This window comes from Delphinus delphis, chromosome 13 (genome assembly GCF_949987515.2).
Source record: "Delphinus delphis chromosome 13, mDelDel1.2, whole genome shotgun sequence".
Classification (NCBI taxonomy): domain Eukaryota; kingdom Metazoa; phylum Chordata; class Mammalia; order Artiodactyla; family Delphinidae; genus Delphinus; species Delphinus delphis.
Window position 1 is genome coordinate 479965 of NC_082695.1, and position 25563 is coordinate 505527.

The 25563-nt window shown below is 50.8% G+C and overlaps 1 protein-coding gene across 1 annotated transcript; it reads left to right on the forward strand.

Moving 5' to 3' along the window:
* On the forward strand, positions 1–24158 carry ANKLE2 (ankyrin repeat and LEM domain containing 2). The gene is made up of 13 exons (XM_060027815.1): positions 1–220; positions 7152–7622; positions 10190–10396; positions 11430–11623; positions 11701–11889; positions 14675–14797; positions 16441–16507; positions 17708–17880; positions 19239–19345; positions 20189–20379; positions 20680–21322; positions 21871–22002; positions 22309–24158. The coding sequence occupies exons 1-13, from the start codon at positions 37–39 to the stop codon at positions 22472–22474; spliced, it is 2847 nt and encodes a 948-aa protein (XP_059883798.1). The 5' UTR covers positions 1–36; the 3' UTR covers positions 22475–24158.
* Positions 24159–25563: the final 1405 nt, after the last annotated feature.

Below are 25563 nucleotides of genomic sequence, written 5' to 3' on the forward strand. Positions count from 1 at the left end.
GCGGCGACGGCAACGGCGACAGGACGAACGGCGGCGATGCTGTGGCCGCGGCTGGCGGCGGCCGAGTGGGCGGCGCTGGCCTGGGAGCTGCTGGGCGCCTCGGTGCTGCTGATCGCGGTGCGCTGGCTGGTGCGGCGGCTGGATAGGCGGCCGCGGGGCCTGGGCCGGAGCGGGCCCCCCGACCCGCCCTGCGCGGCCGCGGGCCCAGTCCCTGATCCAGGTAAGGCCGGTCCGCCGGTGGGCCCGCGCCCCTCCCCGGCCTGGATCCTCAGCCCCCTCTTCCCCAGGCCGGGACCCCCTCCCCTCCCCTCCCGCCTCCCGGGGCTCTCCTCCCCGGCCTGAGTCGGGGGTTCTGGGAAAAGACCTGGAGTAAAAGTCACGAGTCCTCCGCGCACAGACGGTGGGAGAGAGTAGAGGGTGGGAGCCTGGGTGCCGCGTCTGTGCGCAGTTTTGCTGGTTTGACCCCCTGATTTGACTGAGAAGACCGTGTGCGCCCTGCGCGCTTCCGGAACGCGCCTTCGTTCAGTTTTCATTCACCCTCTTACCCGCAAGTCTGGTTTCTTCCTGGAGGATAAGCAAGAGCTCCTCAAGTACCCTGCTAAGATGAAATTTTATTAGCAGAAAGCATAGTTGATGACCTACCTTGAACTCTGAGGGCTAAAGCCGTCCTTATGGGTGACTTGGTTTTTACAGCTGAGGAAACAGGCTCCAGGAAGGTCCTGCTCGGCAGAGACGACACAGGTCCAAGGCAGAAGCCAGGTGGGGACGTAGGCCTGTTGACACGAGGTCCAGCTTGCCTTCCACCCTGTTGAGATGCTGATTGTCCTACCTTCTCTCATCCCCTTAAGAAAGTTTCAGGTGGTACTTTTAGGAAACAGCATGCTCAGTTGTCCAGTTACACTGTCAACACCGTGCCAGAGAACCCAGCGCAGGACGCCAGAGTCGAAAGGCTTGCAGACCCTAAAGCTAAAGGACGTGTGAGGCCAGTGGGGTCTGGGGCTACGAGATTAGAGTTTCGAGTGACTTATTCATTAAATTCTTTTTTAATTTTTAGCTTTCATTTCTAAGTCATTAATACAGAGCAAATAAACACATGTGAAAAGATGTTCGACATCACCAGCCAGTAGTGAAATACAAATCGAACTTACAGTGAGATACCACCACACACCTATGAGAATGGCTAAGATAAAAAATACCGACGACATTTGGTAATGCTGGTGGAAATGCTGAGAAACTGGGTCTCATTTACTGCTGGTAGAAATTTTAAAGGTGCAGCCATTCTGAGGTCAGACTGCCAGTTTCTCAAATAGTCGAACCTGTACTGCACTCCTGCGCATTATCCTAGAAGGACGAAAACTTATTTTCACACAAAAACCCATATGCGATTGTTTATAGCTTTATTTGTAATTGCCAAAAACTGGAAACAGCCCAGTTGTGTCTCGAGGGGTGAATGGTAAAACTGGCACCTCCGAGCTGTGGAATGCTGCTCAGCAGTGAGGCAGAACTGTTGATCCATCAGCAGCTTGGGTGGAGCTCAAGGGCATCGCGCTGAGTGAAAAAAGCCGGTCTCAGAAAGTCTGTAGTGTACAATTCCATTTATGTAACATTCTTGAAACGGAAGTATTATAACGACAGAGGACAAGTCAGTGGTTGCCGAGGGTAGGGGACAGTGGCGGAGGTTGGATATGACAGTAAAAGGTCAGCAGGAGGGAGATCTTTGTGGTGATGGAACAGTTCAGGAACCAGTCATGTCCATGTGAAGCTATACGTGTGATAAACGATCATGGAATTACATACAGAGAGCCACAAGAGGAGAGTGGCTGCAGAACCTGGTGAGGCCACGGTCTAGTTCGCTATGCTGCGCCAGGGTCAGCTGCCTGGTTTGGATGACGCACTGCAGTGTTTACGGTGTGCCACTGAGGGAAGCCACGTGATGGGTCCACGGGACCTCTCTGTACTGTTTTTCAACTTCTTGTGTTTATTATTATTACAAAATAAGCAGTTAATGAAATCCACTTAGGTTCCCCAATGTTAGTATCTTACATAATCACTACAAGTAGGAAAGCCAGGAGGTATTATCCAGTCTGCAGACCTACCTCAGTTTCCTATACCTGTACCTTTACATCTCTGTCTATCTATCAGTCAGTGGATGGAGGTCTGGCAGACACTTCTAATTCCAGCCCAGGGTCAGCAAACTGTGGCCCACGGGCCAGATCCTGCCCGCACCTGTTTTTGGAACACAGCCATATTCTTCCTTCTGTGGCTCTTGAGTGTTTGGGGGGACTTAGGCTCACAAAGACTCAAAATTTACTCCCCAGCCCTTTACAGAAGTTTGCTGAGGGCTTCTCCCTTCTCAGTGAGGAGACTGGCTCTCATTAGCCACAGTGTATCCAATTATTTGCTGGTTCCTAGAGCACACATAAGATAGCTTCGGAATTGCTCACCTATACCACTGTGAAAACCCACCTGCCAGCTAGAGTATAGTGTTTGTCTGTCCTTCCTCTGTCTTTACCCTTAGAGGACGTGGTCACGTGCTGTTATCTTTCAGTTAGTACGTTCCTTCTCTCCCACTCATTATGATACGAACTTGTAACACCCTTGAGCGAATTTGTTTTGGTTTGCGTTCCACTTGGGGGTCTCCCCCTGTCTATTTGTTTATCCACGTATTTTTTGTGTATGTGAGTTAAACATGCTTCTAAAGGTCAGAACATGTAAAGGCGTATTCAGAAGTGCTGCTCCCCCTGCCCTCTGTCCTTACTGTCTGGTTCACACCCTCCCCTGAAGCTAAGCAGTCTCATTATTTTCTGCTTTATCCTTTGTTTCTTTTCCACACGTGAGCAGATACTTGTTTATTGTATTAAGAATATTAGTAACAGGGTGTCCCTGGTGGCGCAGCGGTTAAGAATCCACCTGCCAATGCCGGGGACGCGGGTTCGAGCCCTGGTCCGGGAAGATCCCACGTGCCGCGGAGCAACTAATAAGCCCGTGCTCCACAACTACTGAGCCTGCAAGCCACAACTACTAAGCCCATGTGCCACAATTACTGAAGTCCGCGTGTCTAGAGCCCACGCACTGCAAGGAAGAGCAGCCCCCACTAGCCGCAATTAGAGAAAGCCCCGCACGCAGCAACGAAGACCCAACGCAGCCAAAAATTAAAAAAAAGAAAAGAATATTAGAAACAGAGTGTACATGTTTGTCTTTATTCAAGTTGACTTTCTAGCATGCTATGTATTCTCCAAGGCTGATAAGTCTGTATTACTTGATAACTTCATAGCCCTAACTGACATTAATGGATAATTTGTCAGTGTCAAACACATCCATTATTTTATCTAATTCTCATTACAAGCTAAGAAGTAGAGCTGTTGTTATGTCTTTTTTATAGATGAGGAAACTGTGGCTTAGAGTTACATAATTTGCCCAAGCTCACCCAGTTAGTGATATAATGTAATGTAATTGTTCCATTTGGGGCTTGCTTGATTACAAGGACAGAACCCCCTCAGACTAGCCTGTCTTAAAAAGGTAGCTTTTAGGACTTCCCTGGTGGTGCAGTGGTTAAGAATCCGCCTGCCAATGTAGGGGACATGGGTTCGAGCTCTGGTTTGGAAGGATATCCCAGGTGCCACAGAGTAACTAAGCCCGTGCGCCACAACTACTGAGCCTGTGTTCTAGAGCCCGCGAGCCACAACTACTGAAGCCCGCGTGCCTAGAGCCCGTGCTCCGCAACAAGAGAAGCCACGACAATGAGAAGCCCGCGCACCGCAACGAAGAGTGGCCCCTGCTCGCTTCAACTAGAGAAAAGCCCACTTGCAGCAATGAAGACCCAACACAGCCATAAATAAATAAATAAATAAATAAATTTACTGGAAAAACAGGTAGCTTTTGAGTAAACACACAGGGAGGGTATGCAGAAGAGAATATTACCAGGATTGGGTGGATTCCTCTCTGTTTATTCCTGGCATCTGCCCTAGTCGCCCCTACCCCTCAGACTTTGCCTTGCATGTGGCTTCAGCCTGTCCTATACCTTTCATATCAGTTCCTTATCACTTCTGTTGCCCTTATACCCAATATTCAGAGACTGCCCTTAGGGGTGCTCCCTGAGTGGAATCCTGTGGTCAGTTGGCCTCCCCCTTCATGTTCTTTGGCAGCTCTAGAGGGGGCTGTGCAATACATTCACTGTTTAAAATAAGTAATAGCCATTTTTGAAATCTTGGAGGGGGGAGGGTGGTATCATAAAAAGTTATTAAAAAAGAAATATGCAGAAATTTCCATCATCCAGCTGCAAGTATTAGGTATTAGTATTTTGAGTCTTGTTTTATCTGTCACTGCCCCCTCTGCTTTGCTCTCCTGGAGTAATTTAAAGCCAATCCTGGGATATCCTATAATTTCATCTGTAAACACCTCCTAAAAGCCTCTACTCTAGCTTCACTGATAAACAGTATTAACACGTCCGGTTCTTTCTTGATCGCCTCTTCAAGTCTGTCTTCTTTCTCACCTGTCTTTCAATCTCTGTTGTTACTCAGATCCCATTCTTGTCTTACTGGCCATGTGTGTTCCTTGTTATCCCTGGGTTATAGCCACCGCCTATGGGCTCATGACTCCCGGAGCTGTTTTTCTCACTCTGAGCTTCTCTTCTGAATCTCAGACTTGAAAATCAGAATGCCCACTTGATGTGCAGTGGGTGTTTCTAATGCTCAACGCCTAAATCCCCATTTGTTCTTTCATATTCTCTGCCTTGGGCAGAATCTCTTTCTAAGCGTCCAGGCTGGAAACCTAGGTATTATCTGTCGTAGGCTGACTGCAATCCCTCAGACACCCCCCCACCCACCGACCCCAGCATCTAATCTGTGGTCGAGACATCCTTTTTCTCTAGTCTGAGCACTCATCTCCAGCCCCATTAACTGCAGCAGTGGCCTGTACCCTGTCATTTCTTACCTTCTCCCCAATTCTGGCTGACCATGCTTAAACCTCTACCCCATAGATTTAACTGCTCTTTCTGTAAATATACTGATTAAAGCTCCAGCTGCAGTTCACATCCGCTTGCTTGGTGGCTGAATAACTTGAACAAGTTTACTTAGCTTCTCTGATTTAGGATCTCCATCTGTACAGCAGGAGTGAGCAGTGGTGAAAAATCTCCATGTGGAGTTATCGTGAATTTTAAATAATTTCGTGCAGGCAGGGTGCTTAGGACAGAGCCAGGCATGTGGGAAGCCCCCCAGACGTTAAACATTAGCTGTTTGTTTTCAGTATTAGCAAAATGACTGTGGAGCTATCTGTATGCTCTTCTGTGTAAATCTTTGCATAATTTCTCATGACTTATGAGATAAAGTGCAAATGTATCCGTAGGATAACTTTCTGCAGTTGGAGTTTTGACGCATATTATCCAGTTGCTTTCCTGGGAATTTGTTCCTAATCACACTGCAGGTGACAGCTGATGGGTGTGCCTGTTTCCCCAGCATGCTGACCTCCCTAGAATGTTGGTGTGATCAGATCATGTCATGACACTGGGCTGTAAGATTCTTGTCCGAATGAACCAGACACTGCCTATCTTAATCTTGTTTAGATTGTTATAAATCCGGAAACAAAAACCTAATGAAAATTCTCATAGAAAGTTCATAGACTCCAGAGAATGTGGGGAAATAGTGGATTGAAATGAAAATTTGAAGCCAGCTTTTTTTTTTTTTTGGCTGTGCCATGAGGCTTGCAGGATCTTAGTTCCACGACTAGGGATTGAACCCCCTGCAATGGAAGCATGGAGTCCTAACCACTACCGCCAGGGAATTCCCTGAAGCGAGCGTTTTTGCCACTTTTTAAAAAATTGAAGTATAGTTGATTTACAATATCATATTAGGTTCAGGTTACAGCATAGTGATTCAGTATTTTTAGATTGTACTCCATTAAAAGTTAAAGTTATTACAAGATAATGGCTATAATTTCCTGTGCTGTACAATCTATCCTCGTTCCTTGTCTAGTTTATACATAGACATCTCTTAATCCCATACCCCTATCTTGCCCCTCCCCTCTCTTTTCTCCCCACTAGTAACCACTAGGTCCCTAAATCTGTGAGTCTGTTTCTTTTTTGTTGTATTCACTAGTTCGTTTTATTTTTTAGATTCCACACATTCGTGATTACACGCAGTATTTGTCTTTCTCTGCCTGACTTACTTCACTCAGCATAATACCCTCCTTGTCCACCCATGTTGCCGCCAATGGCAGGATTTCATTCTTTTTTATAGCTGAGTAGTATTCCATTGTGTGTACATGCCACATCTTTATCCATTGATCTGTTGATGGACACTTAGGTTGCTTCCATATCTTGGCTATTGTAAATAATGCTGCTATGAACATCGGGGTGCACATAGTTTTTCAAATTAATGTTTTTGTTTTCTTTCTAAGAGTGGAATTGCTGGATCATATGGTAGTTCTATCTATTTATTTATTTAATTTGGCTGCATCGGTCTTAGTTGCAGCACTTGGGATCTTTATTGCAGCATGCGGGACCTTTCGTTGCGGTGCATAGGCTTCTCTCTAGTTGTGGCGTGAGGGCTCAAGAGTGCATGGGCTTAGTTGCCTGGCGGCATGTGGGATCTTAGTTCCCTGACCAGGGATTGAACCCACATCCCCTGCATTGGAAGGCGGACCACCAGGGAAGTCCCTATTTTTAGTTTTTTGAGGAACCTCCATACTGTTCTCCACAGTGGCTGCACCAATTCACATTCCCACCAACAGTGCAAGAGGGTTCCCTTTTCTCCACACCCTCTCCAGCATTTATCATTTGTAGGCTTTTTAATGATGGCCGTTCTGACCAGTGTGAGGTGATATCTCATTGTGGTTTTGACTTGAATTTCTCTAATAATTAGTGATGTTGAGCACCTTTGCATGTGCCTGTTGGCCATCTGTATGTCTTCTTTGGAGAACTGTCTATTCAGGTCTTCACCTCCTTGGTTAAGTTTATTCCTAGGCATTTTATTCTTTTTGATGTGATTTTAAACGGGATTTATTTTTTACTTTCTCTTTCTGGTAGTTCATTATCAGTGTATAAAAAAGTAACAGATTTCTGTGCATTAATCTTGCATCCTGCAACTTTGCTGAATTCGTTTAAGAGAAGATGTACTTTACAGCCATCAGACTGATTTTTGTTGTCTTGGGCCTAGGTGAAATGACAATGGATACCATCTTGGCTCGATTGAAACTCCTGAATCCAGATGACCTTAGAGAAGAAGTTATCAAAGCTGGATTGAAATGTGGACCCATTACATCAACCACAAGGTTTATTTTTGAGAAAAAGTTGGCTCGGGCTTTATTAGAGCACAGTACACTGCCTTCGCACCCTCCAGACCACGCCACTGCAGGTGCCCCAGCCCTGGGCCAGGACACACAAAGGGTTGTGAAGTCTGCGGTAGGGAGCCCGGCTGAGCGGGTCAGCTTTTCTGAAGACAGAGATTTTGGTTATAGTGTGGGCTTGAATCCTCCGGAGGAAGATGCCGTGACGTCTGAGACCTGCTCAGTGCCTTTCAGTGCCTTGGCCGGGGTCGGCAGCCACGAAGCCATGCTGCGGGCCTCTGCAGAGCCGCCTCTATACTATGGGGTGTGCCCAGCGTACGAGGACGCCCCGGCGAGAAATGGTAATGTGACCAGCGCCGTGGTTCTTACACAGGTGGTGCGTGGACAGCAGGGGGAGAGGGGTTTTGAAAATCACAGACTACAGAGGAGAAGAAAGAAGACTTTAAACACCATAATCTTATCACTCCAAATTAACCATTGTTAGCATTTTTATATAGTATGTTCCTGAATTTTTTGTAAATCTATATAGAAAGTTTTAGAAATTAAGAAAATTGGATTCTGTGGAGATATACTTCACTTACAGATATTTATGGACTGGTTCCATTTTTTGATTAACCATCTCCCTCCCTTTTTTTAAAAATAAATTTATTTATTTTTGGCTGCATTGGGTCTTTGTTGCTGCACGCGGGCTTTCTCTAGTTGCGGCGAGCGGGGGCTACTCTTCATTGCAGTGCGCGGGCTTCTCATTGCGGTGGCTTCTCTTGTTGTGGAGCACGGGCTGTAGGTGCACGGGCTTCAGTAGTTGTGGCTCGCGGGCTCTAGAGCACAGGCTCAGTAGTTGTGGCACGTGGGCTTAGTTGCTCCATGGCATGTGGCATCTTCCTGGACCAGGGCTGAAACCCACGTCCCCTGCATTGGCAGGCAGATTCTTAACCACTGCGCCACCAGGGAAGTTCCTCTCCTCCTTTCTCCTTTTTCCTTTTTTTTCAAATTCACTGTAACCTGACCACCTCTTATATTAATGAATGCAAATGGCCAATGAAGGTATAAATAATTTTCAACATTAAAGAGTTGTAATTTTAAACAAGACTAAAATAGATAGGATTGGAAAGAAGTAATGAAAGCTTGATGTTGATCAGAATGAAGTTGCATTTTGTAAAACAAAGTATATATGATGTATACATTTTATAGTCTGTAAAGTAAAAGTGAAATTTCTTCCTCCCCACCAGAATCTTACTCTGTAGAAGTAACCACTTAATAAGTACTTTTGTGTATCATTCCTCACCCTACTTACTCTGTTTTATTCGTATATATAAATTTACATTATTTTTATTTTTAATATATTTAAATTTAAGAAAAAATATATCTGTATGTATGTACATTGTTTTTATTTTTATAAAATTGGTAACTATAAGTGTCCGGTCAAAAGGTATGCATTTTTAAAGCTTTGAGGGCTACTGCCCTCCAAACGGTGTTACCATTCACTGTGGATGAGAGAGTAACTTTTCCAGTCTCTCTGCTATACAATATGGAATGTACATTCTTATCTATCTAAAAACAGAAAACGGGCGTCTTGTTTCTATTCCATCAACCATACTGCATGTTATTAAACTTCCCTTTTTGTCTTTCAAATAAGGGAAATCTCTATCTTGATTTAGGTCTATTACCTTTTTTTTTTTCTTTTTTTCCTTGTGTATTTCATTCCTGTGACTCATGTATTTTGTAACTGGAAGTTTGTGCTTCTTAATTTCCCTCAACTTTTCCGTTAATCCACCCACGCACCTCTGGCAACCACTTGTTTTCTGTATCTGTTACTCAGTTTCTGTTTCGTTTGTTTTGTTTTTTAGATTCCACATAAGTGAAATCATATGGTATTTGTCTTTCTCTGTCTGACTTATTTCACTCAGCATAATACCCTCCTTGTCCATCCATATTGCCGCAAATGGCAAGACTTCATTCTTTCTTTCTTTCTTTATTTGTGGCATGCGGGCCTCTCACTGCCGTGGCCTCTCCCGTTGCGGAGCACAGGCTCTGGACGCGCAGGCCCAGCGGCCATGGCTCACGGGTCCAGCCGCCCCGCGGCATGTGGGATCTTCCCGAACCGGGGCAGGAACCCGTGCCCCCTGCATTGGCAGGTGGACTCCCAACCACTGCGCCACCAGGGAAGCCCCTATTGACCTTTTTTTTTAAATAAGTAAATAAATTTATTTATTTATTTATTTTTGGCTGCATTTGGTCTTCGTTGCTGCGCGCGGGCTTTCTCTAGTTGGGGCGAGCAGGGGGCTGCTCTTTGTTGCGGTGCACGGGCTTCTCATTGTGGTAGCTTCTCTTGTTGCGGAGCACGGGCTCTAGGCACGTGGGCTCAGTAGTTGTGGCTCGCGGGCTCAGTAGTTGTGGCTCATGGGCTCAGTAGTTGTGGCTCGCGGGCTCTAGAGCACAGGCTCAGTAGTTGTGGCGCATGGGCTTAGTTGCCCCACGGCCTGTGGGATCTTACTTCCCTGACCAGGGATCAAACCCACATCCCCTGCATTGGAAGGCAGATTCTTAACCACTGGACCACCAGGGAAGTCCCTAGTCATAGTTTTTTACTTACTTTTTAAAATTATTTTTATTTAGATCGTTAGTCCAAAAATTCTACTTTTTGGTATGGAATAGTATACTTGGATATAAAAACTACATATACAGGTACAAGATATGTATCATTTATATCCGTGTACATACATATGATCAAAGTTATTGTGTTCTTTTCACTAAGTAAACCCTTTTTTCTTGAAGATTAAAACTCTGAAATATTAATAAGAGAAAAACCAGACCACTGGCTAACAGTCGTTAGTTACCAAACCCAGGGCTTCAAGTGTGAACTAAGTGACGGTGGCTGCAGTTCCTCGTCTCTGCTTTTCCCACACAGAAAGGATTCACGTTTATGAAGACAAGAAGGAAGCCTTGCAAGCTGTCAAAATGATCAAAGGATCCCGATTTAAGGCTTTTACAAGCAGAGAAGATGCAGAGAAATTTGCTAGAGGAACTTGTGATTATTTCCCTTCTCCAAGCAAAACCTCTTCACCACTTTCTCCTGTGAAAACAGTGCCGCTCTTTAGCAGTGGTGGGTTAAGAGGTAAATTGTCTGGCATTACTGTCAGATTTACTCCTGGGTATTTTGTTCCCTCTTTCCTGGTAACTAGTTCTCTCCACCTTTGAGAGCAGCCTGGTTTGCTGGGAACAGAGAGCTGAGGCCCAGGCCATGGAGCAGCTGGAGGAGGGTGGGTCAGTAGGCTGGTCTGGGTGGAAGTGGCAGGGGCCAAGTGGGTCAGGCAGCTGCTGAGGGGACCGTGGGAGAAGCCGCAAAAGGGCCTCCATCGCCTTCTGTCCTGTCCCCTTTGTCACACTCTTGTCCCTGTGGCCTGTTGGGTTCAGGGCCTTTTTACGTGCTGAGACCTTTCTACTTCCCCCCGTGAAGCTACACTTCCTTCTAGGACTGTGGCACCTGCTTGGCTGCAGACGATTCTGCGGTGGCTGAACCGTCCAGCCAGAAAGCTGGCCAGCGCCACTCCTAGCTCAGGACCAGGGTCTTGTGAGGGGCCTTTGCTGTCAGCATCGTACAGAACCCCGGCATCCGAGCCTCGTCTGGTCCCCTCCACTCCATGGGCTCACGGCTGCTCTGCTCCCCAGGCTGGCTGGGGCTCCCGAGGATGCGCCTTTCCTTGCAGACGGTTGGCCTTGGATCGAGAGTCCGTGTGCCACCTCACGGAGGCCAGAGTGATTTGGGGCGCTTAGAGGCCCCTCACACTTGGTGAAGGTTCCTCAAGATAGCCTTCCTACCTCCGCAGGTGTCGTGATTCGGCAGAAGTCCCTCCTGGCTCCCTGCCTTTCTGGGGGGCGCTCCTGGCTCTTGGAAGGCCCCTCGCGAGTGTGGGTGGCGTCCTGGCCGCGTGCCCTCGCACTCCTCCCCCGCCTTCTCCGCAGAGCCCTCCCCTCGCTGCCGCGGGCTGGGACACACGTCCGTCTGCTGTGGATCAGCTTGTTTCTTACTTTTCACTACAAGGAGATCGTCAGCCTCTGTGGGAAAGATTTTCTTGCCCTCAGTGAAGCGCATAGTGGATGATGAGAAAATGTGAACTTAAATGTTCTTAAATTCTGTCTCTTAACAGATGGGTTGTACTTGTCTGATTCAGAAACAGCAAGCAAAGAGCGAGCAAACAGTTACAAAAGTCCTCGTACACAAGATCTCACGGCCAAACTTCGGAAAGCTGTGGAGAAGGGAGAGGAAGACACCTTTTCCGACCTTATCTGGAGTAATCCCCGGTATCTGATTGGTTCGGGGGACAACCCGACCATCGTACAGGTAAGCCTGCTTCCAGCATCATAGCATCAAGACTGCGGTGATGAAAGTGAAGCCCAAAATCTGTGGTTTTGTTCCAGGAAGGATGTCGGTACAACGTCATGCATGTTGCTGCCAAAGAGAACCAGGCTGCCCTGTGCCAGCTGACCCTGGAGACGCTGGAGAACCCCGAGTTTATGCGGCTCATGTACCCGGACGACGAGCCGCATATGCTGGAGAAACGCATCTGCTACGTGGTGGACCTGTACCTCAACACCCCTGACAGAGTGGTGCGCCTCGTAGCCGGGCTCAGGGTGGAAACAGTGTTTGGGTGTTTATTTACCATGTCTCTGCACTGCGTCAGCTCAGAGGAGATGTGCGTTTGTTGAGGTCAGAGAACTCAGAAAGATACGGTTGGACCCAGACCCGCTCACACGTGAGAAGTGCACCCCGCTGGCTGGCGCGCCGCGGTCCCAGCTGGGGTGGAGCCGTCCCCAGGACACGTCCCTCCTGGCCTTTGTTCAGAGAGTCCCAAGCTGATAGGAGGGTGGGCGAGTGCCACAAAGCTAAAGGGAGAAGGACGTAGGAAGGTTTTGGTGCCTTGTAGTCTAGTGTCCTAGATACGTCTTTCTTTAAATTTTTATTTCATTTACTTATTTATTTTGGCCGCGTCAGGTCTTAGTTGCGGCATGCGGGATCTTTCGTTGCGGCGCCCGAGCTTCTCTCTGGTGCGGCATATGGGGTTTTTCTCTCTCTCAGACGTGTGGGCTCAGTAGCTGCAGCATGCGGGATTAGTTGCCCCGTGGCACGTGGCATCTTAGCGCCCCGACCAGGGATCGAACCCATGTGCCCTGCATTGGAAGGCGAATTCTTTACCCCTGGATAACCAGGGAAGTTCCAGTGGGGAGATGGTGCACAAAGCTTAAGTAAGGATTCTTGAAACAGAAGAGTTTTTACATATTTATATGAGGGAAAACCCAGAGATGGCTGAGAACCAAGGATCGTTTCTGAGAGAAACCTAGGGGTGTGAGAAGTCGTGGTGGGCAGGAGAGGGAATTTTCAAAAGCCTATTGTATTATTTCGTAACATACTGAATATGATACATTGAACCCCAGAACTGCAAGCAAGAATAACTTCTCAATTAGCAAGAAAGAAAAGGGGGAATGGAGATAAATTTGGCCATGCTAGCAAAATTAAAGAAGGGCATAAAAGAGAAAACGGTAGCTACATGAAAGCAATAGTAAGTGTGAAATAGGGCAGAAGGAACCAAATCCAAGTGTATGAGACTAAGTGTGAACACAGTAAGGCTGTGCGACACTTCAGTCGGGAAGTGGAGCTCCTACACGCGATGCAGGACATGTGCCCGGCGGGAAATACAGTCTTCTCTTAACGCCGGCAGCGCTTGTTGAAAATACGCATCTGTGGATCCACAGAGACCGCTGAATAAATTCTGGAAACTAGATGTTACAGGTCACGTCCCCTGACCATAGGCGCTAAGAGTAGGAATCGCCTCAAGCGCCTGGACTGTGTAGCAAGGCCGGGGGCTCCCCAGAGGGTGTGGTGTGGAGGAAAAGCGGGGTCACCAGGCGTGGCGGGAGGGCCCACAGCCCGCCGGCTGCGCGGGAATGGGGCAGAGGCTGGGGTCAAGTTGGCGGGGCTCGGAGCAGGTTAGAGAAGGACGTTGTGTGGGTGAGGGAGAGGGGTGGCCAGGAGGAAAGGGGTGTGGGGGGCATGTTGCGGTCTGATGCCCTGAACGCCGAGTGGACGCGGCCGCCCCGATATGCAGCGGCCCCGGCCCCGTGGGGCTGGCCGGGAGCTGTGCCGATGCTGGAGCCTGGGCCGCAGGGCTGGAGGCGACTCAGGTAGACCATGGACCAGGAAGCGCCTGACTGGAGCATAGCTCTGCTCGTTCTTCCTGTGCCGTCTGCAGCTGTGGAAGGCCGGCCGGAGGTGCTGACAGGGCCTGGGTGGCCCACGGAGCCCCGGCGGCTGACTGTGTGGGAGAGGGAGTGGTGGTGCCGACAGGATGTTGAGGTAGCGAGATGCCCCTAGAAGGTGTGGAGCAGGGATCGGAGCCGGCCTGAGGGTATTTGCTTGCACAAGGCCCCGGGGTCGCCTAGTGGAGTGGGGGCTGGAGCTGGGGGAGAAGCTCTGGGCGAATGCAGCATGGCGTCCGGAGGGAGGGACCTGAGGGCTGGAACGTGCGGTGGCCGCAGGTGGACTTGAGCGAGTTCTGTTTGGGATGAGCTGCCTCTGAGCCTGAGGCTGTCCAGGTGAAGGTGCCGGAGGTGGTGGTTCCACAGCTCGGGGGCTGCTGGCCTGCGGACAGCCCGGGGAAGGATGCCACCAGGGACAGGTCCGCACTGGAAAACCTCGTGAAGTCAGGAGGGGAGAGTTTCGTTTGCTGCAACACTAGCGACTAGAGAAAGTTCTCAGCACAGACCGGATCGTGGTCTTTGCTTCATTCTGGAGGTTGTCTTCATCTGTTTATTTTGCTTTTGTTTGTTTGTTTTTGTTTGTTTTTGTTTTTGCGGTACGCGGGCCTCTCACTGTTGTGGCCTCTCCCGTTGCGGAGCACAGGCTCCGGACGCGCAGGCTCAGCGGCCATGGCTCACGGGCCCAGCCGCTCCGCGGCACGTGGGATCTTCCCGGACCGGGGCACGAACCCCTGTCCCCTGCATCGGCAGGCAGACACTCAACCACTGCGCCACCAGGGAAGCCCTATTTTGCTTTTTGAACATTGATTTTAAGACATTGTACAGGGCCCTGAGTTGTTAAAGCTGCCGTTTGCTGAGCAGGTGTTACACCCTAGCTCTGTTGTAAGCTTCCCACAGGCACTAGACACGCAGGAACTGGGACGCTGTGCCGGGCTCACGCCCTGGCATGAAGTGGGTGTGTGCCAGCATGCCAGTTGCTTTTCAGTTATAAAAGCACTGTCTTCTTATAGTCTTTTATTTTTGAGTGTTTTTGTTTGATTGTTTGTTTTACTAAATACCTATTTTTACCTTAAAGCAACCTTAGGAAGCAAAAAAGTATGTATAAGAAGTAAGTGTTCTTCCTTTTCATCTCTCTCAGGGCTACGACACACCATTACATTTTGCTTGTAAGTTTGGAAACGCAGATGTGGTCAATGTGCTCTCTTCACACCCTTTGATTGTAAAAAACCCAAGAAATAAATATGATAAAACACCTGAAGATGTAAGTACCTATTAAAATGCTATTACTACATAGTGTTAGAAATGAAAATACATAAAATTACAGTCTGCGATCACAGCTGTTGTGACCACGCAGGTAACTCTGTGTGACTGTGTGTGCCTTGTGGCACACCTTAGAGCCCTAATTGTTGAGTAAGATGCACTCTGTGAAGACGCTGCCTCTGTAAAGCCAGGAGGGAGTGAACTGCCTGTTTGCTGATTTTATTTTCCTGAAACTGGTGGTCAGGTTGTTCTCAGCAGCTCACTGTCTTTTGTCAAGTTCCCTCTGTGAGTCCTTCAGCTGACCAGGGTCAGAGAGAGCAGAGGAGGTGGCACTCCCGCTGCTGCTGCTGCTGGTGAGGATGGTGGTGATGAGGATGGTGCTGGTGAGGATGGTGGTGACTGACTGATGGATGGTGGAGATGGTGATGATGGTGGGGTAACGTGCTGGTGAGGATGCTGCTGCTGCAAGTAGCTGACATGTGTTGAGCTCAGTGTGCACCAGGCGCTGTCCTGAGCCCCTCCCCAGTGTTCTCACCTGGCCCATACAAGCCTTAGGAAACAGGCCTTGTCATGATCTGTCAGCAGTTGGGCACATGTGCCTTAGAGAGGGCAGAGGTGCCTCTGTGCAGTGAGGTGGAGAGGAGAGTGGGCCTGAAAAGAACTGGAAGATGGTTAATTTGTACCAGGCATTGGAGTTGTGAGCTGGCCTGGACCTGCCAGCCCTTTGGAAGTAGAATCTGTAAGGTCCGATTCTGGCAGTGCCACTTCCTCTGTAGTTGCTGGGATTATGTAAGTCGTGCCCACTTCTGTAGAAAGTTTAGAGTACAGGTAAAAAGGATAAAATTTACCGGACAATTCCGCAACTCAGAAATTACCATTATTTTGCATAAATCTGACTCAACTTTTTGTGTGCATGGGTATGTGTATTTTCTCAATATAAAGTGCTATTTGGTAACACGTTTTTAGAGCGTTGGACATCTCTCACAATCAGTTACAGAATTTAAAAGAAAATACTTGCACTACTTGAAGGGTCCACTGTGCGGTTGTAGTTTGTTTCTGTCACAGGCTGGCAGGAGGTGGTAATTTTGTGGTTCCTTCCTTCTTATTTTAAGGTTATTGGTTCTTTTGTTTTTTTTTATTGTTTGTAGCTAAAATGTTCACAGTTCTCTAATGGCTGAGAACATCGATTCCTGTAGTTGCAAGAATAAAACTTGTGTTCGTGTTAGATGGGAGTTGTATATCAACCCAGCCAAACCATAGCAGACAGGCTCCTAGCCAGGGAGGCGCCCAGACCGAAGGTGCGGGCGTGTCTGCATCTCTGCTCTGACTTGATGGTGTACCTTAAGATTTCCTTTCCTTGCAGAAAATTAGGAAATGGAGAGCAGCATGAAGAAAGAAGACAAAATTCGCCTGTAATCTCAGAGCTGGTTCTTCTTTGTCCTGGCCCCTCGAAGCCGTTACAGAACGAGAAGGAGGGCTCCGCTGTTCCACACGCGTTTTTATTGTGGGCTTTATGAGATGCTCAGCGTTAGGACACTACCCTTGTTTCACCGACTTTACAAGTTGCCCTTATGAAATCATTTTAATGATAAGATGTGATCAATCAGATTTAGAGCGTTTACGTACTCTGTTTTTTTAAAACAGGTTATTTGTGAAAGAAGCAAAAATAAATCTGTGGAACTGAAGGAGCGGATTAGAGACTATTTAAAGGGTAAGTGGGGAGTGGGCGCCCGAGGTGTGGCCCATGGTGGGGCAAGTCCTGGGCGGCATCTAGGCCAGGCCTTGTGTGCAGGAGTGAAGCAGGGGCTGCTGGGAGCCTCCGAGCTACCCTGTGCTGCACCTCCCGCTCCTGGGAGACCGACTTGTCTGTCATTTGTCTGTTGCTCACGGCCTTGCCCCTCGACCTCCGCGGCCCTCTTCCTCGGGCACAGCCTGCAGGGTGGCGGGGAGGTGGGAGGGGCCTGCCTGGAGCCCCTTGGCCAGCCGGTCCCCCGCCCTGCGGCCTCGCCGCCCCGGATCGCCACACTCCAGGCCGAGGGCCTTTCAGACCGTGGCCTGCGGGGCAGCGCTTCGCACTCGGCTTTCGGGGCCTGGCGCCTCTGGACCCAAGCTCCCGACTCGCAGGCCGCAGGGGCGCGAAGGCAGCCAGGGGCGGGAGGCATTTCCCAGCCCTTCCTCTGCCTTGTTTCCGGGCAGTTTGAGGAGTTGGCCCCGCGCGCTGGAGGGCCTGGCCTCGGATGCTTGAGGCTCTTCGGCCTCCCCCGTCTGCCCGTCCTTACTTCTCTCTCGGCTGCCATTCCTACCCGACTCCCCGTTGGTCTCCGTTTAGTGCAGGGGTCGGCCAGGCCTGCGGTGGCGCCCAGCGGCCACCACTGTCGCTCGCCCGATGTCTCTGGGCCTTTCCTGCCCCCCGCCCCATCCCTGTGGCCTCGCTGCCTTTCTTCTTTCCAGGTTGTGATTCTAGGTCTGTTTGGAGACGGGTGTTCAATGATACAAAACTGTAACGTACGAAACAGAAGAGGGAGCTGGGGAGGGAGGGGGTCAAACGTGTCTTCTTTGTAATGTTCCTCTGCTTGGCTTCCGCTGCTCTGGTTCACAGGTCCTGCCTCGTAAGAACCTGGGGGTGAGCAGGTGTTTGCCGCCCCCCCCCCCTTCTTTTTACTTCCCTGCAGAGGAAGAACGCAGGGCTCGTTATGTGCAGGAGTCTGGCGTGGACTGGCCTCTTGCCTGGGTCCTTTGGCTCCGGGGCTGTGGCGGCCTTTTCATTCACCGTTAGCATCGCTGACTCATGTGCAGAGCCCGTGGGGTAGCAACCGCGCTGTTGCCCAGGCTGGTTCCCAGGTGCCTGACATCCACTGGGTGTGGGGCTGTCCACGCAGATGGTCCAGCCCTGGTGTGTTTCCTCTCCCAGGTCACTACTACGTGCCCCTCCTGAGGGCAGAGGACACGTCTTCTCCCGTGATCGGGGAGCTGTGGTCTTCAGACCACCCGGGCGAGGTCTCTCACATCAGCCACGGTGGAGGTGGCCCCAGAGACCCCGTTCTGACCCTGCGAGCCTTTGCAGGGCCCCTGAGTCCGTCCAAGGTGAGCATCTGTGGAAGCTTCTGGAATAGCTCCTGGCCATCCCACCAGCATGCTGGGTTGTTCCAGCCTTTTGCTTTGTGTTTGGTCCTGGAGACCAGGACCCCAGAGAGTTGTCAGTGAGGCTTCAGAACTTCCCTGGAGAAACGAGTGTCTTGACCCTGTTCTTTCTTTCTTTCTTTATTTTTTAACATTTATTTACTTACTTTTAAATTTATTTTATTATTTTTATTTTATTTTTGGCTGTGTTGGGTCTTTGTTGCTGCACATGGGCTTTCTCTAGTTGCAGGTAGCGGTGGCTTCTCTTGTTGTGGAGCACAGGCTCTAGGCGCTCAGGCTTCAGTAGTTGCGGCACGTGGGCTCAGTAGTTGTGGCTCGTGGGCTCTAGAGTGCAGGTTCAGTAGTTGTGATGCACGGGCTTAGTTGCTCTGCAGCACGTGGGATCTTCCCACACCAGGGCTCAAACCCATGTCCCCTGCATTGGCAGGCGGATTCCTAACCACTGTGCCACCAGGGAAGCCTGCCCCTGTTTTCATTAGCCAGGGCAGGTATGTGATGAGCCGTGCTTCCGAGAAGCGAGGTTTGCCTGGGCTAACGCTCCTCACACCAGCGTCACCTGACTCCCCTCCCCCAGGTGCCCATGGCCCTTCGCACACCATATTGCCCAGGTGGCTAGGCTGTCCATTCCAGGGTCCTTGGATTTGTACTGTCACTAGGAAACTTCCATTTGCAGACTCCGGTGTTCACCTTCCAGACTGAGGTACTTCATACACTGACCTGTATATAATCTTTCCTCTTAAAAGAAAGTTGTGGCTTCCCTGGTGGCGCAGTGGTTGAGAGTCCACCTGCCGATGCAGGGGATGTGGGTTCGTGCCCCGGTCCGGGAAGATCCCACATGCCGTGGAGCGGCTGGGCCCGTGAGCCATGGCTGCTGAGCCTGCGCGTCCGGAGCCTGTGTTCCACGACGGGAGAGGCTGCAACAGTGAGAGGCCCGCAAAAAAAAAAAAGAAAAGAAAGTTGTAACTATCGATAGTTAGTTCCCTGAAACTATAAAAACGTTAGGATTAGATTCAGCTGCATGAAATACCGAAAGCACAAATATTTATTTTCCTGTCACGTGATGGCAAGGTGACTCAAGGCCCTTGGGGTGACAGCTCTGCAGTGTCTCCCTCGGGGCCTCCTGGGTCAGCTCTGATCCTCAGCCCAGCCCAGGCCTTGCCAGGGTCCCTCCTGGCCTCACCGGGACGCAGCCACGGCCCCTTAGCTCCAGGGCAGTGGGCATGTTGCGCGCGCTGGGTTGGTGGGGGAGGGCTGCCTGGTGACGTGGATGCCTAGCGCAGCTTAACACACTTCTGTTCTAGGCAGAAGATTTTCGCCGACTCTGGAAAACCCCGCCTCGAGAGAAAGCGGGCTTCTTCCACAGCGTCAGGAAGTCTGATCCGGAGAGAGGCATCGAGAGAGTGGGAAGGTACTTAAAGGGCACGAAGTGACAGAGGGCCAAGTGCTGGTGTCACCTCGCGTGCTGTGCCCTCGTGTGCTGACTGGGGCTTTCAAAACAGCAGTTCCCAGAAGGCGTTGACTGGAGACTTTTAAGGCCTTTTCACTAAGGTCTAATTCCTTGCGAACGTGCCCCCTGCAGCTTGTGCAGCAAAAGTCTCCGTGAAAACAGTCCCTCCCGGGGGTGGGGTGGCCGAGGGGCATGACAGTGTGTGGGAGAAGGCGCCGCACCGCCATGGAGAAGATCAAACACAAGAGGGGGGCGTGGCCAGAAGCTGCTAGTGAAAGAGGCCCCTGAAAAGTGTTTTCCACAGTTCAGAAGCTAATTTACAGTGTGAGCAAATAAAGCTCAATTGAATCATTTTAGAACTTTTTCTCAAAATATGTGCCCAGCCTTAGGTTTACGACTTGAAAGTGAAAAGGACCTCTAAATGTTCATGTCTGGCCCAAACCCGAATCATCTCCGACTTTGTACGGTTTCGTGAGAACCGAAATGTCCTGTTAGTGGAGTTTCACCGTTTGCCCTTTTTTCGATGCTCGTGAGTGTCGGTGTGAGCACTACACTTCGGCTGGCGTCTCCTTTCTCCCCGTGACCCTGGCTTGCTCTGTAACAGGGTCCTGCCCAGTGAGGGGGTGCTGCTTCAGGAAGTGGAGTGCACTGATTCAGCCCCAAATTTAGGATAACATGGAATTGTAGCCAAGGTTGCAGGTGCCGTTTTGGCACTTCCAGTGTCAAATGGCCCTTTTCTGTTTAGTTAGTTCTGTGAGTTTTTCTTCTGGTCTCACAACTGGTTAATTTGCTTTATTCTTACAGGCAGCTGGCTCATGAGCTGGGGTATCCCTGGGTCGAATACTGGGACTTTCTGGGCTGTTTTGTTGATCTGTCTTCCCAGGCGGGCCTGCAGAAACTAGAAGAATATCTCACCCAGCAGGAAGTGGGCAAAAAGACCCAACAAGACATGGGGGAAAATGCCGCCTGTCTGCAGGAGGACGCCTCAGCCCTCGGTAAGAGCATGCAGTGCGTCTGCGGCCGGCGGGACTGGCAGCCCGTCCTGTGGCCGCATCCGTGGCAACCAGCCGGCTTCCTTCTCCTCTTCCTGCCTGTGAGGGGGAACAGCTGGGCCTGGAGCCTGGCATTCTGTCTGCGGGCTCCTGCTTGCCTTTCCCAAGGCATGTTGCAAGTGGTTTTCTGTCGTGGAATCTGAGGAGGGAGGAGGCTTGGAATGCGGGAGTGACTCGTCGCAGGGTTTGCGCTGTGCGGGGTGACACCCCACAGCCGCCATCCATACCGTCTCTCCCTCACAGGCCGTCACAGGAAGTGCAGCAATTCCATCTCCGTGAGGGCGTTTCTAGATGAAGATGATGACATGAGCTTGGAAGAGATCAAAAACCGGCAAAACACAGCCCGAAACAACACCCAGCCCACGGTGGCTGCTTTTGGAGACTCGGGGTGTGACATCCTTCCCTTGGAGCAGAAGACAGACCTCATAGAAGCCTCAGCCCCGACCAGTCCCCGCAGCAGCAAAAATGGGTTTTGCAGCCCCCCGAGTGACAGCAAGACCCTGGGTGGGAAGAGGCCAAAGGCCCCAAGTGGGGAGGACGCCTTCCTGTCACCTGTCTCCGGCTTGACTGTGGAGTTTGATAAACTGAATTTGCAGAATCTACAAAGTAGCTTTTCTAATAAGACACCCCGTCCAACTGTGAAAACTAGAGATAAGAGGATCCTGACATCAAGAGTGAACCCAGCAGAAAGTGACATGTTAGGACCTCTTGCTGCTGACAAACTCGGGAATGACCAAGGAAGGACAGAGCACGGAATGTCAGCTGGAATGGCTGACATGTGCCTGGACCCCGACAGTCCCACGCAAGAGGCCCGTCACGGTGGCAGTTCTGAGCCCTCGGGGGTCCCTGCCTCGAAAGAGTCCGTCCAGAGCCTCTTCCTTTTTGGGTATGAGTCGGGAAGCACACACACGTCGAGGGGCAGCGGGCACGGGCGCCACTGTGTGATTCCCAGACAGTTCCCTCCACCCTGGCCTGCCTGACGAGCACTTGTGGTTCCGTCTCCCTCGCGAGTCTATGTGGCTCCTCGGGTGTCCTCCAGGCCGGTGGGAGATGGCGGTCTCCTTGCTCACTCGTCCTTGCAGCCTCTTTGCTTCCCACAATCACTGAGCTGTCCTGTGGGTTTAGTTTGTTTTTGGAAGAAAGGTCGTCTTGGGGTCGGTCTCAGTTGCCCGGCTGATGGCCCGTCCCACCTTCTGCTCCATCATCCTGGAGGGGGGGTACGCAGAGCGCATCTTCCCAGCAGGGCTGGGGCCGGAGTCTCCTCCTGCGGGCAGTGCGTCCCCCCGCTGCCTGGATGTCGGCCGGACCGCCGGAGCCTGCGGTGGCGGTGCTGGGGCCTCACACACGCCTCTGTTGCTCTGCTGGTTCTGAAGGGGGCGGTGGCGCCAGGTGCGTGTGTGGTCACGGCTGTTCTGCTTCTCTCGCACCTTCTAGAGAAGAGCCGTCAAAACTGGATCGCGATGTTCTGGCGGCCCTGGAGTGTGCGGACGTGGACCCTCACCAGTACCCGGCCCTGCACAGGTGGAGGAGTGCCGTGCTGCGCTACTCGCCCGCGGACAGACAGAGGTACCTGCAGCCCGGCGGACGGTGTCGCCAGGTTCACGGGGGAGCTCCCCGCCCTTGGCCGGGGGTGGCGGAGCAGAAGGAGTGCTGCTGAGAGCTGAGGGGGGCGGGGTGGGGCAGCCAGGGTTCCGCTCCGGTCCCGCGCCCCCCGTGCGGGACGCAGTAGTGTGAGCTTGCAGTCACGTGGGAGGCGTCTCTTCCCGGAGCCCCAGTGGTCCCCGGGTCGGGGGCGCGGCTCCGGTCTGTGGCCTCCGCTCTCCCCACCCCGCCCCGCCGTCCCTGCTGACCGCCCGTTCTCTGTTTCCTCAGCTGGCCCAGCCCCTCGCTGAAAGGGAAGGTGAAGTCTCAGCTGCCGGACATCGGTGGCCCTCCTAGCGGCGGCAGCCCCGGGCGCTGCAGCCCCGGGCGCTACAGCCCCGCTCGCAGGGGCCACCTCCACCGGATGGCGCGCCTGGCCCAGCTCGCCACCTTGTAGGGCCCGTGCGCGCTGCTGGGGCGGTCAGCTTTTTCTTTGGGTTTAAAAAAAAAAAACAAAAGGAAAAAAGGAACAAGGAAAGGTAATGTGTTTATTGCTAAAGTTTCACCCAGAGAAAGAATATCAGTCCTCATTTAGAGGGTGAAAGAATTTTAGAAGATGCAGGTGTCCTGTATAAAATGTCGCTTTCTGATACTTGGAGAGAAGTGGGTGAAAGCGAACTCAGACGCAGATTTCCTGGAAACCGTCAGTGTGGTGGCGACAGGCTCGTTAGCTGCCCCAGGGGCACAGGAGGGCACCAGAGAGGCCGGGGCGCCCCGCGGGCCCCCGTCCCCCGAGAGTAGCTGCATTCACTTCAGCTTTGTTCCTAAAACACAGGTGACTTTCGTGCCTCTTCCTTTCCTGGGGAGGGTCTTTGACTTCCTGGCTCGTGACAGAAAAGCCTCTCTGCTTTGCTGCTCAGCCCCGCTGGTTAGACAGTGGCGAGGTGAGCATCCAGGAGTGAACGAGCCTTCAACGTGTTGGGGACTTGCAGCGACACTTACAAGTTGAGTCATTTAAGTGAGTGACCAGAGGATGAAACGAGCTTTTCTCTTGGAAAAAGTCTAGCCGTTGGGAGCCATGCAAAGAGTCACACACAGCTCCCTCACCAGCGGTCCCTGGAAGGCGATCTCCTTTTCACCAGCACTTGACCTTTCACAGTGCACCTTATTTAGCTGCCAGTGCGGTGGTAACAAAATAATCTGCAAGGCGTTGCCTAGTTTCGAGATGTAGCCCGTAGTTTAGGACACGTTCCAGCTGGGTTTGCTTTATGAAAGAGCATTGCGTGTTGGTGCAGAAAAGAAAGGTTTACTTTGGAGGACGTATCTGATGCCAGCCCCGTTCCTTTAGTGCAGTTTGTCGTCCCTCCCCCTTGGCTGTACCTACTGGAGGGTCTGCGCACAGAGCTTTCTGTGCCAGGACGCTGCAGCTGAGCCGAGGGCTGTTTCTCTGGGTGTCACCGACGACTGCTCACAGCGGTGTTCTGGGGACACTGCCAGTGTTTTATCCAAAGTGAAAACTTCTAATGCTTCTGCGGAGTCCAGTGCCTTTTGTAAACCGCTTCTGGTTTTCCCGAACTTACTTTTTGAGAATATACAGTGACAGCAAGTAGACGTGAGATTTTTTAGTTGTAAATATTCTGAATTTAAATTTATGTAAAAAAAAACCCAGAAACTTATTTCTTTCACACGATAACCAGAGGCAGGTCAGGAATATTGGAACCAAGATTTGGATTTTAAAATTCAAAAGGTTGTTACACAGGGTGTTTTCACTTGTGTAGCAGACGACTTAAGCCTAAGACAGAAAAATACATTCTGTTCTAAAAACCAAATGGCATTTAAAAGACATCTCTATTCTCAAAGAAATCAGAACACAGATGTAGTCATAGTGATGATCTGTTTTGTCTAAAATTTGACCGTGCCGTCCTATATATTTTTGTAAATATTCAGATGGAAGCTAAAGTGATTTGCCCGTACTTTGCAGACTTCTGCTCCTGTTTTCTGAGGTTTAGGCCTTCTTTGATTGTTTCTCCATTTGTTTGTATAAGAAGTTGGCCCCGGTTCCACTGAATGCATAGTCATGTGTCCTGTGGTGATTTTGTCTTTTTAAAACTACTTAATGAAATAAATTATTTTTAAAACCATGTGATCATCATTCTGAGCTTTCAGGAAGACCTCTCTCGCCTGTGCCCAGGCGAAGTGTCCTTTTTAGCAAACTTTTAAGCAGTGTTTTGGTTAAACGCAACATTGATCTGAGAGTGGTTTATCTGCTGTTTGGGGCCCTTTCCTTCCTAACAACACGGTTGTGAAAAACCTTGGCATCAGTTCAACTATCGAATATTTTATAACTGCCCTGGGAAATGGGGAACCTTTTTCTGACATCGACAGTGTGTCGCTTCTTCAGTTGGGAAGAGGTGACAGGAACCGTCTGAGCGGGGGGCAGCGGCTAAGGTGCCACGGGCTGCATGCAGGCGGCTCCGGAAGGTTCCCCGCTCCTGGATCCAGACGGACCCTCCGGGATAGTGTTTGGATGTTTCCAGAGGCCTTTGCGGCTCAGAGGGAATAGCTGTGGGGTGACTGCCTCGTCAGGCGTCCCCAGCCGGGTTTGCCCCCCAGGCTGCTGGAACCACACAGGTCTGTGTGCGCGCAAGGCCCGCAGGGAGGGGTTTCTTCTTACACGTGCCCTCGGCCTCCTTCCTCAGCCGTCTCAAAAGAAAGAAAATATTTTGGAACAAACAAACAGCAACACGGTCAGTAGGAACCACTACTGTTCCCACTGCTGTCAGCTCAGGATCCCTCCTGTCACACGGGCTCTTGGGGTGGTTTTCCACCTTGGTCAAGCTTAGGATGACGTTCCCGACGTTTCAGAAGTTCTCGGTCATCTGTCCTACCTCGGGGCGGTTTCCAGTGCGACCTCCCTGGGCCCCTGTAACTAACTGACCCCGTCCAAACACCACTGTCCTGCTCCTGGGCTCCTTTCCTGTTTCTAAAATGCTGCCTTGCTTCTCAAAGGTCAAGTGTAAAGGGTGGACACGCCACGGAAAAGCCAGGTCTGCAGACAGGACAGCAGGGTGGCCGCGCAAGCCCGAGGGTCCAGGGGCCCAGGGCCCGGCCGCGGGGCCTCACAGCGCCCGGGGCCAGACACGGTGCCGCCTCTGGCTTTTCTGGTCTCAGCCGTTAGCACAGCCCCTGGGTAACTTGTCTCAACTATTTCGCAGAATGGTGTGTGCCTGCTGCTTTTACTTACCGAGCTCACTGTCCTGGGTCAGGGCCTCTCACTGAGGCCCCTAGCGGGCAGACACCCTGCAAAACTGTCAGCCCAGGGCGCACAAAATACTGGGGAAAGAGCCTTCTGCCCAATCTGTCTCAGCAAGTTTGCGGCTGTTATGCTGCTCAGGCGTCCTGCTTCCTTTAACACACTCACAATTAGTACTTTGAAAAACCAGTAAAACACAATTTCATTTTGTAGGTATTTCCAAAATTGACAGAAATGGATCGAATATCCCAATTAGTTGCACCGATTGCAAAAATGTTCACAACCACTTCATA